This window comes from Ascaphus truei, chromosome 10, assembly GCF_040206685.1.
Source record: "Ascaphus truei isolate aAscTru1 chromosome 10, aAscTru1.hap1, whole genome shotgun sequence".
Taxonomy (NCBI): domain Eukaryota; kingdom Metazoa; phylum Chordata; class Amphibia; order Anura; family Ascaphidae; genus Ascaphus; species Ascaphus truei.
This window is the reverse complement of record NC_134492.1, coordinates 18435818-18448797: the sequence shown is the minus strand read 5'-3', so window position 1 is coordinate 18448797 and position 12980 is coordinate 18435818. Positions and strand designations below refer to the sequence as shown.

The 12980-nt window shown below is 39.2% G+C and overlaps 1 protein-coding gene across 1 annotated transcript; it reads right to left on the bottom strand.

Annotated features, from left to right (window-relative positions):
• Nucleotides 1-297: 297 nt before the first annotated feature.
• On the bottom strand, nt 298-11716 carry LOC142503314 (uncharacterized). Its single transcript, XM_075615464.1, has 4 exons — nt 11440-11716; nt 9964-10041; nt 9113-9598; nt 298-353 (listed from the first exon to the last, which is right to left on the bottom strand). The coding sequence occupies exons 1-4, from the start codon at nt 11714-11716 to the stop codon at nt 298-300; spliced, it is 897 nt and encodes a 298-aa protein (XP_075471579.1).
• Nucleotides 11717-12980: the final 1264 nt, after the last annotated feature.

Genomic DNA, 12980 nt, shown 5'->3' with positions numbered 1-12980 from the left:
CCGTTTCAGCTATGGACTTCTATGCCTACACAATCATGATAAGACAGGCAACACCAAACCACATTGTCGCCAACACTTTCATCAATTTATTGTTGACATGTATGCTAAAATTGAAAGTGAGCGTCTTCTATACATACGCTTACATCAAAAACAACTTCGCGTTGATCAATACATACATCTCAGGGATGCTGTAGTCAATGATGGAAACGTTGAAAACATTGGGAAAAAAATCATTCTACCGGCAAGTTTCACAGGAAGCCCTAGACACATGCACGAATATGCCCAGGATGCTATGTCCTATGTTCGAGCATATGGACGGCCAGACTTCTTCATTACGTTTACATGTAATCCATCTTGGACAAACATTAAAGAAAAACTTCGCTTTGGACAGGCACCCAGCGATCGCCACGACTTAATAGCCAGAGTCTTCCGACAGAAGCTACTTAAATTAATAAACATCATCACTAAGGGCCTCATGCAGTAAGCGTTGATAAGGGAATTATCACCATTTTATAGCCAAAATTGGGTTTGAGATTCAGTAAGCGCCGATAAGTGCTTGATTTCGCCAGGTTTCGGAGCCGATTATTTTGTTATGGCCAGTCGGCTGCCGATAAGCCTGTTTTCGCCACTGATCGCCACTTTTTTAAATCGGCTGGATTCAACAAAAAAAATCAGCTTATCGGGGCTGATCGGCACTACGAAATTGAGATGTTATGGCCGATTTCTCCCGCCAACTAAAGTTGGCAGTTTGGACGGGAGAACGATCGCTAAGGCTGCCGGAACGGCACTTAGAAAAAAAAAATCTTCTGTACATCAATGGAGTCAATGGAGCGGGGACGTATAACAGTATAGTACTGTTTACGTTTCATTGCTCACAATACAAAGGGGATTTGCATTACAGTGTGGGGGCATTCCCTGCATTGTGTCACAGCTGACGTGTATTATTTGCATAACATTCTACTTTTACATGTTTTCAGCATTTGCGTGTCACATTACTCATCATGTGATGATGTGGCAAGGGAAAATACTATACTCAACTCTTAAAGGAGAACCTCACATCATATCACACATTTTACTGAATTGAGCAACAATTGTTTACATGATGTCACACATGTCACACATGTCACACATACACAGTATATTCATGTTCCTTTACATTACACAATGCTTGTAATGTGTCACGCATCTTTAAACGTTCATGTACATCTAAATTCTCATGTTTACATCTAGGTTTGGTCCTCCCTATTTTCATGACGTCACTTATTGGACGCGCAATCACATTGCATGTTTACATTATAACCGTTGCATTACAAGCACTTCAACCTAACTTATACACACATGTACATTAATTCAGCATTGGGACACCTTGTAAACTCATTCTATAGCAACTATCCTCATTACAGAAATGCATGCATATGCACACGACTATTCATTGTTGGCAACATGTCACAATAACATGGCTAATTACACATGTTACACAAAACTTTTCCCACATCAATCTCAGCCTTTTTGTCTCATTACATGACTGACTCTTGCGTTCACAAGTTTTACATGCATTGCACATGCAACTATTTATTTGCAAGCAATGTTTGTACAAAGCTTCACCTCACATCATTGGCAAATATCATCATTCCCTGCAGAATACACACAACAACTGCACACAGCTTGCCACACAAGTACTTTATTATGTTAATGTAAAACCTTGCATTTTACTATGTCACCTGACATCATCACATACCTATTTAAAGGACGCCCATTACCTGCTCATTCACAGCTACTCATTTCAAAATGTTGAGATTGTTTAGGAGACGGAGGAACATTCTTTTCTATGACATGCTTGCTGATGAAGAGAATGACTTAGGGCAAGGGAGGGACACACCGAGGGACAGTGACAGGGACAGTGACGCGGATACGACAGGGACAGGGAGAGGGACAGGCCGAGGGACAGGGAGAGGGACAGGAGATCAGAGGAGAAGACAGAGGAGACAAGTTGTGCCTCGTCCACGTCTGTACAGGGAGAGAACCCTGTTAGATGGGATGAGTGAGGAGGAGATTGTAAGTCGCTATCGTTTGAGTTCAGCAGCAATCTTATCTCTTTATCAGGAGATAAGGGGAGATTTAGATTTTTTCACAGCCAGAGGTCGTGCAGTCCCTGGCCTTGTTAAAATGCTGTGCTCATTACATTATCTTGCTTCCGCGTCATACCAGACAACTGTGGGCATAGTGGGCGGGGTCTCGCAATCTACATTCTCGCGGGCCTTGACTCAGTTTCTCTATGCACTCAATAGACGCGCAAGGAATTATATTCATTTTCCTACAGAGGCGACAGAGTGGCTGGAAGTCAGGACTGGCTTTTATAATATAGCAGGGATACCATGTGTGCTGGGTGCAATCGATTGCACACATGTTGCTTTGATTGCACCTAGTCAGAGTGAGCATGTGTACCGCAATCGTAAGCACTACCATTCACTCAATGTACAGGTGGTATGTGATGCGACGATGAGGATAATGCATGTGGTACCCAAATTCCCTGGTTCCAGTCACGATTCCTCTATCCTGAGGAACTCTTCAGTCTTCCATGCGTTCGAAGAGGGACATTTTGAACATGGTTGGCTGCTGGGTGAGTACACATTTACATGTTATAACACAAAACACATTTTTATTTAGGAATGTTGGCATTGTACAATTTGATCACTAATGTCAGCTTATGTGTGCTCCATTCATTATAGGTGACTCAGGATACGGAATTAGGCCGTGGCTCTTGACTCCGGTGCTAAACCCTCAAACTGAAGCAGAGGAGAGGTACAATGCAGCCCATATCTCTACAAGATCTGTTATAGAGAGGACATTTGGCCTACTCAAGACCAGATTTAGGTGTCTGGACAGAACTGGTGGGGCTCTTCTATACAAGCCTCAAAAAGTGTCTGATATTATCCTTGCCTGTTGCATTTTGCACAATGTTGCACTCAGGCACAATGTACAATCAGACCTAGCTGAGCCTTTGGTAGACGAGCATCCCACCCATGTAGCTGCTGAAAATGAACAAACAGCCAGTGGTGGCCAGACACGCCAGAATCTCATCAATTCATTTTTTTCTTGTAAGTAAAAACATATATGTTCCAAGTTCTACTTTTATACTTACATTATGTTATCTTAACAATAATGTTTTTTTATATAACCTTCTGTTAGGACACAGATGAATATGGGTTGCACACCTTTCTTCTCTCTGCTGTGTGCACAAAGGGATGTGGCACCGGTATGTTATTGTTGCACAGGTTATATAATCCCTCTTCAATTGTACTTTAGTTGTGTGTATGTGAATACAACTGGTGTAACAAAGCACTAATATTTTAGCATTGTGTTGTTCCTTATGCTAACACAATACACATTTTATGCCCATACTCATTCATGCTTCTAGTATGCTTACATACAATGTTATTGGTGCAGTGTAACATGTACATCCATATGATGTGTACACCAGGCTGATTTACATTTTGAATTTGATTAAATATACATGGTGTTGCACATTTAACACCAAATACACACTTTGCTGTGTTGTTTACGGTACTGAAGATGGCATGTCAATGTTTGCAATTTATATATTGTTCCTTTGCATTATAGGTATATCTCCAGTATGACTGATCATGGTATGTATATTTGCTGACATCTCTCATAAGATGTGCCTACCTCAATCTTCCTATAATTATTTGAAGTAAAAACCCAACATATTGGTTTAAAGCCAAATGTAACATACATGTACTTTCTGTATCATGTATATGCATTTAGCTACTCTTGAGCTTTCATGTGCATTGTATTAGAAAATGATTACTCCCATTTCATCACATTTTATGTATGTTTCCTTATAAATTCCATTCATGTAATATAGAGCTGTTTGGAGACAAGGGGATAACTGTACTTATTTGTTTACTTACGGGAGCTCATTCATCACGGATGAAATTGACTGATCATAACACTCCATGCATGAATGCCTGTAATCACAACAATGCGTACTACATCTTATATTTAGCAAAGTTGGTGTTTTTTTAATGCTAGGAATTAATAGTCAACATTAATTTAAATTTGTGACATGTGTATGTATAAGTCACACGTGTGTGGATGTGTCCTACATGTACCAAGTGTAAAACTGTTAACAGAAAACACCATTTTGTTGCAAATGTTACTGTCATTTAGCATTTCTAATTTACCTATATGACAATGTTGGTAATATTTTTGCAATATAAATCACGTCACTTCATCATTATCATGATGATAATTATCAAGTATTCTCACAATTGTAACGTCAATCACGTGCACATTAGCATAGACACACTTTTTAAGACAACTGTTTGTGTCTGTATCAATTTGTGTAGGATCCATGTATAACACCGACAAATGATAACACCAGCTTTATTATGGTAGCTTATATCATCATATTGACTATACGATGTATTTTTAGAAAGTTTAATAAACACAGTAAACTATAGTTAGTTAGGTTAATGAAATATACACAGAAACGTACTTCATTACATGATGTTGATGTCATATTCAGAACATCATGCATTGTAGGGGACCACAACATCTGGCCAATAACATTAATTGCTACAGTCCCAAACCATTTTATCAACATACCCATGTAACAAGAGATTTTTAACAATAAAGGGCTAGTTGGTTGTAAGTGTCCTTTACATTGGGAGAAGGAGTGGCTCAGTGAGTAAAGACACACACTGGCACTGAGAGTTTGAAGCAGGGGAGTCTGGTTCAATTCCCGGTGTCGGCTCCTTGTGATCTTGGCCAAGTCACTTTATCTCCCTGTGCCTCAGGCGGCCAAAAATAAATTGTAAGTTCCACGGGCCAGGGACCTCAGCCTGAAAAATGTGTCTGTAAAGCGCTGTGTACAACTAGCAGCGCTATACATGAACATGCTCATATTATAATTATTATAATTATTATTATTATTATTGTTACATAGTTTCGACAGTCATACGTTCCATTACACAATAGAATACACAAATGTGTTAGCAGAGTGGGAATGGTTGTTATATATAAAACACACCATGCCATAAAATGATAGTAGTCATTAAAGAACACTCAATAAAAATTCATGAGGCACTATTTTGCAACATCATTATGTTAATTAAGTGCTTATGCAATATAGGCATAAGTGTATAACATTTTTAATTGTTTGTTAATAAGCGCTGCAAGCAATATAAAATTAGTTCCATATGTAGTATAGTAGTCGGTGGCTCCTCCTCACAATCATCTCATATAAAGGTAGACTCTTCTGAAATCATACATTGATCCGATTGTATCTTCCCCGACATCTCTGAAATACAGCAAACACATGATGGTCAAAGATGGCACCTTACTATATATGTATCCGTGACAACGCGTTACACAGCTCTATATGATTGTGTACATACACACGTCACTCACTTATATGTTAGAAGTACAAGTGTACATCAGTATGTAATGTTTCTTTAAATTTGTAGCAGGCATAACTATGTATATGATGTGAACGTTGCCTGTATACTGAAAAATGTGCGCGCACATCTTAGTGTGCGCACGCACTTTAGGCTTGGCTGCACTAACTGTTTGCGCATGCGCAAAACAAAGCGTACGTTGTGCGTTCAATACAGGTTGAAAATATGATTAAACATACAATCTTTATTTCAAATACAATGAATACGAAACTACATTCGTTCTAAACGAGTACATCTGTATTCTTTTTAAACAGACGTGTTTGGACAGAAAGGACGGCCGATAACACAATGCGCAAATGCAATACGTGTGACGTCATGTTAAACCAGCGTGAAACGCACGCTAACACTCCTCCCACTCAATTAACATTCGGCTAACGCCCAGTGTACGCCCCCACTGTATGACACACTGCAGTTACCGTTACTATAACAAAACATGACAGCCAATAGGCTTTGAGGCGCGCACGTCGCTTGGGGGCGGGACTTACATCCGTAATCCTTTTTAAGGACGCCTTGGGCCATGACAAGGGTCCCACGTCATACGTGGTGGACCCGCTTTTAAATGTTGTAGATGTAGCATGATAACAAAACAGGTATGTGTTAGAGTTATGGTAAAATGTTGCTAATATGTTTAAAGTGATAGGAAAGTACGTATATTTATTCCGTCAGCAATGTGTACTACTCTTTCAGGTTCTACTATATTGTATTCGGAAACAATTTGTTTGTGATCGCTACATGTTATGCAGTCTGCTATGTTACGCTGTATCCACGCATTGAAAGGGAAAATGGTGGTTAGAAAAAAAAAAAAAATGTAAACGCAGAGTCAACGCATAACGATTGTTATATTTACCATTCTTCTAGAATTAACTCTTCGTCTGCCTGCAACTGGTCACTCCAGAAATGCAAGGCATTTTCATCCACGCTTGACCCAAACGCTGAATCCAGTATGAAACACATCTCCTCCATGAAGCGCTCATAGGAATCGCCACTGCTTTCTTCAAACAATTGGTCGGGAGGTATGTTCATTTCTTCGGGTACCCATTCCAATGCATTTTCAGCTGAAAGGCTTGGTACAGAATCATAGTAGTTATGTTCATGTACAATGTGGGTTTCAGGAATGGAGGGTGCAGATATTGCAGCAGCTATCGATTCACAAGGAACAGTAGTAGCGGATCCATTGCTATTGGCATTAGGAATAAATATGCCTTTAACCACAATATATGTGCCTTCTTTCACGGTGAAATGTTTTTCTTTGGCAATCTTCCAGAAACCATAGTTGTGTTCTAGCTTATCCTGCACACGTTCAAAAAAGTCATTTGTTGATAAAGTGAATCTTATTGATGAATTAAAATTGCGCGCATGCCGACGGTTTTGGTAATAAGGATATTTTGCTCGAATCAAATCATAGATTTGGCGTGTGCTTGCTTGATGTCCGCAAGTTGATAAAATAGCTTCTGATATCATGTATTTATAACCTAAATTCGGATTCATAATTGTCACCAATTCATCAGCCATTGCAGAGTAGCACAAAAGATGTGTGCAGGTATCTGTTCTTTGCTCATCAAAATGAAACTGCTCAGTGGCTAACAAATTGCTGTGTTTCCTTTTCAAGGTCAACAAAAGTATAAACTGTAACTCCTTATTTCAAACGCCAATTGGATTTCTAGTTATAATTGCTTGAACATTTGTGGTTAGTGATAGCCGCATGTGGGACAAACATGTATCCTTTTTTTATCTCGTTTTTGAAAACATTAGTACACTTTTCATTCAGTAACATTGAGTTTTCTTGCAAAATAACAAAGAGCACTGTGTGAAAATAGTGCTTAGACAGCCATATCAGTAAATACACACACCTGCAAAATGAAATGTTTTTTTCCCACATACATTTCTGTGTGTATTTGAAAGTCTGGTTAAGTCCCTGTCTGCATGAGTTTAAATACGTGTGTATCTATATATATATAAATATATCTATCTCATAAATATATATATATATAAAGTGTATATTGTACTATATGTATATTGTGTGTATGTGTATGTGTATGTGTATGTGTATGTGTATGTGTATATGTATATATTATATATATAAAAAATTATTATTTTTTTTTTTTATATATTTATTATATATATATATATATATAAAAAAGTAATTTTTTTTTTTTTTTTAAATATTGCTGGAGTACACACAACATATTGATGGCAGTAAGTAGGCCTTGTATGAAACCTATTTAAATGGTGATAAACATGAGTGAATTAAGTAATAAACATTTGTTTGCGCCCAATAATGTTAGAGGCTCACACTTAGTATAGTTGTCAAACATTAGGCCTGTATTATTAAAATACTGTGTTTTCACAAGGAAGCATGAAGTGTATGTTTTTTGTAAATACATCTATACCAGTTTAGATAGCACTATATATACACACACACACACACACACACACACACACACACACACACACACACACACACACACACACACACACACACACACACACACACACACACACACACACACACACACACACAGTGTGTGTCTGTGTGTGTGTGTGTGCATATATCAATACATACTACATATATATTAGTATCAATTCAGAGATGTTCTTGAAACAAGAACACATAAATGATTAAAGGACAACATTACAATGGGCAGCAAAGGTAAGTAATATTTAACACAAAATCCTGCTGTACACGTACAAGAAAGATGTTTGCAGTTAAATAGGTGCTTTTATAATTGCATGAAAATAATATGCACATGCAATGATTACATCAATTAACACACCCAAATGCAATGTTTTGCTGCAAAGTCAATGGCAGCTTCTCTAAACTTAGCAACTGGCTCCTGGTGGACCATTACTGAATAGACGATTAAAACATAAATATTTATAACACTATTCATTAATTAGGAGTGTTAACATTTCCAAAACTTCACGTGTACAAGAACATACTTGAAAGTTTGGAAACAACACACTCTTCAGCATACATACAATAGTAATTAGATAATCTGAAGTCAACAAAACAAGGCCAAAGACATATTTTCTGAATTATAACATTTATTTTTTTTGTTCCTTTTGCGAGCGAGTAACAGGCCTGCTTGTTGTCTCTTGAATTTTCCTTTTTCTTTTGCCACCAACTTTAGGCACAACAGAGCCACTTTGACTGGCCTCTGGCACTTCACGGGCAGGGCTTGTGGCCAGTGACTCACCTACAGGGCTTTTGGGCAGTGACTGTTCACCTACGGGGCTTGTGGCCAGTGACTCACCTACAGGGCTTGTGGCCAGTGACTCACCTACAGGGCTTGTGGGCAATGATTCACCTACAGGGCTTTTGGGCAGTGATTCACCTACAGGGCTTTTGGGCAGCGATTCACCTACAGGGCTTTTGGCCAGTGACTCACCTACAGGGCTTTTGGGTAGTGACTGTTCACGGACAGGGCTTGTGCCCACTGACACATGTGAGCTAGTTGGTAGACACTGCACAAGTGATGGTTGGTCTGTTTCATGTGTGTCTTTTGTTGTTTTTGACCAAAAACTGGTCAGTAGTAACTGCTTGTGTTTTGTTTTTGTGGGCTCCTTTGTAGGTGTCTGCTGCTGAATTTGTACAGATGGCAGCGGTAGGATGTCATCAGGAACCTGCACACCAATGTCTGCTACTTGACCGGTAACATTTGGGCCTGGTGAATGAATATCAGATGAATGTGGTGAAAACTGACCTGCATGAACAGATCCTGGCTGGGAGGTGTTGAATTGTGGTACATTAGTCATTCTCCAGTAATTAGCTTGTGTTTGCTGAACAACTAATGCTTCGAATGAGGTGTTGATTTTTTGCAACTGTTTCGGCACTTCAATGAAGACTCTGTGGAGATGTGCCAATTGTGAAACTGTTTCTTCCTGCAGTGCAATCATCCTTTCCAGCACTGTCATGAAGTCAGAATGGCGACGATTTTCTGCTTCCACAATTTTTCCCTCAGAAGCTACAATTGCATTGTATGTCGTATTTGCTGGACGATTTGCCGGTAAAACAGTTTCAATTGGAACGTCTTCATGGTCACTTGCTTCTATTTGTGTGTCTATGGCGGTGGCGTCATCATCATCATCATCATCATCATAATCCTCTTCATCATGTTCTACAAATAAATGTACACATTATTAAATGTCATGTTAATCTCTGCTGTGTTACTATGTAATTCTACTGTGTCATAAGTAACAACTAACATGTTTCCATACGTTTTATAACCTCACATTAAAAACTACCTTGACTTAAGAATAATGTTTGGACTCAGTATGAAATATGAGTGAATGAAAACTTGCTGTAAACTCACAACTCCTACATGATAGTTAACATCACTAACACAATACAAGTTGCCTTACACTTCATTTTCACTGACACTAAGTAATCCTATTTAAAGAAGATGTGCAAAACAAATAATGAACATGACAACATAACATATAGAAGAGCACATATTATATGGCCACCAACTGATACACTCACCTTCTAGGTGTGTTGAGCTGGCTGACCCAGGTGAAGACACTTGTTCAGTCTCAGGTGACACATGTCCTTCAGGAGCAACTATATATAACAATAACATAAGTTTTACATTTACATGTGTAAATATTGAACAAACAGTTATTGTATGTTCTGTATTTATGCGTACCTAACAGCATCATTTCCTTAACCCAAAATGTGTGTGTGAAAGTGAACATAAATAGTTGTAATAACAATGTACATGCCTGTGTACTTAGAAGTTTTGAGTTCCCTAACATACAACATACTATGGTTCTGCAGTAATGCGTGAGGAAAAATACATTAAATTTGTACATAAAAATCATATGTTGTGTAGTGATATCAGTATCATAATGTACATAACTATCATGAGATGACCATTCACAATGGTTATCATGAAGGTGGTCATATTGCAAAAAGTGTTGTTTTTGGTAGAGGATATGTGTGGTACATTAATATAAGATGTGGCACACATGAATGTGGCTGTGACTAAACAAGACAACACATGCAGTGTGTGATAATGTGTCGTTGATAGTAGTAGTTCAACTATAGATATGAGTGAACTAATGTGTGACGTACGGTTTGATAAGTAATGAGTTGTTGGGGCATTTAGTAGCTAAAGTGAAGCTTTCAAATGAGTGTGATTAACTTCAGTTGTGCTAGTGAGGTTGTAAGAACGGTATTCCCTTCCCCAAAAAGCCTAATCAGCCACACCTTTCAATTACTTGAAACAGGTGAAAATGGTGTGAACTAAGTTGCCCCTAAAATGAGGCTGTAATTAGTGTGTGTGCTGAACCCCACCCCCTCTGTTGAAGTGTATGCTGTGATGAGATATTAATTGCAGCTGCTTTAACACAATGGTAGATGAGCTAAATAGTCGTGTGCAGTTTTTAAGTTATGAAAACAATGACATAAAATATGATACGTGTGCCTCATTATGCTGTCTGTATATGAGTTAAAGCAAAAATGGACCTTTTCATAAACAACTATAGATGTGTTAGTGCAAGTGATGTTTGTAGGCCGTTGCATGCAATATATTTGATGCATGCTTAAAATAGGCAGTAATGTCATGTTTGTCGGAGTAAAATAAATAAAATACACAATAATATTCTACATATTTCTGTTCTGTACCTGTAGCTAGTAATAATTTCTCATTAACATGTGTTACACATGTGTACTACCCTGTTGTTCCCCATCTTCGCCCACCATCAATTGCTTCCACTGCAGCAATGCATTTTGGGAATTCACATGTAAATGAGCACGCAATGGCACGTGCTATATTAGTTACTGCTTTTAGTAGGACTACAACATATATGTCTATTTTGAGATATATATATATACAGAATCAGACATATACATATATAGATGCAGGTATGCTTATATTGTGAAGACAGTATAAAAAGCAGTGTAACTATGCAAAATAACTGTAAGCAACGACACGCCTAGTACAGTAATATTTCTCACCTGGTGGAAATTGTGAGGGGTAAATTCCTATATCACGGTCACCAGGTAAGCCTTCCACGACGACGGGAAGTAATTTTGCCCGAAGCAGCTCCTCCAATGGACTTAATATGAGACGTTGTGGTGTGGGCCCACCTCCAGTGCCAGTAGCATGCACGCGTTGGTGTTGTATTTTCTTTTTCAATTTGGACCTAATATCATCAAATCTCTTGTGACAATTCCGCTTGTCCCTCACATGATTCCCACACGCATTGACACCAATGACTATTGTGTCCCACATTTCTTTTCTGCTTGCTGAACTTGTCCGCTCTTGAAAAACATATCAAATATATAAGGTAAATTAATAATAATATAAGCACAAGTTTCCTACACTGCTAGCTGTTCCAAGAGATAGCAAACATGCTGTTTTATGTGTAATATGTGAAGCACATGAGCATTCACTACTAAACATATACATGTAAGCAAGCTTGCATTCATATTGTATGCAGTTATGGCAAATTGACCGCCTGTGTTTAGTTGTCCTTGTAAGGCATGATAAAAAGCTGTGTTTCCAGACTAATTAACATAGAAAGATATTGTGAACCCATATTTGCATATGAACAAAACTCAGATGACCTAGGATCACATGTATTTGAATAATAAATGTAAAGGTACACTTACCTAGTAAATGTCCATATATACTGTCATAGTGCTCCAGAATGCCAGTGACAAGAGCTGTATTTTCCTGGTCATTGAAGCGAGGATTACGTGGCTTCTCCACATGTTTCTTCCGAGCAGGTTTAGGGTCAGAGCTTGGCTGGTGCTGACTGGACTCTCCTTCTTCCAATGGAAGAGCCTCCAAAAGCTGGCCACCAGCAAGCACGCCACCACCATCCACCCCATCAGCAACTGCGCCACCAGCAGCACTCCCAGCACCAGCACTCCCACTCCTAGCACCAGCACTCACACTCCTAGCACCAGCACTCACACTCCTAGCAACAGCACTCACACTCCTAGCACCAGCACTCACACTCCTAGCACCAGCACTCCCACTCCCAGCAACAGCACTCCCACTCCCAGCAACAGCACTCCCACTCCCAGCAACAGCACTCCCACTCCCAGCAACAGCACTCCCACTCCCAGCAACACCACTCGCAGCACCAGCACTCCCACTCCCTGCAACACCACTCTCACTCTCAGCAACATCACTCCCCTGAACAGTACGTTCACTCCGACGCGTACTCGCACGAGTAGCACTCCCACTCCCACCAGCATCACTCTTCCCACGCTTTGCGGGCATACTTCCAGCACTCACAAAAAACAGACAATAAATGTACAGGCAATCACACGAAACACTTCCACATATAAAACAAGACAAAGATGTAAACAAAACAACAATGGACAAAGCTCACCCAATACACAACAAGTCTCTCAGTCAATATGCAAATGTTCAAACAGCCAGCTCTGTGCGTCTCTTTCTCTCTCACTCCCAACAACACAGAGAATGAATAGCAGTACACGTTGCCTTTAAATATGGCGCGCAATCCAATACATGCTTGTTTCGC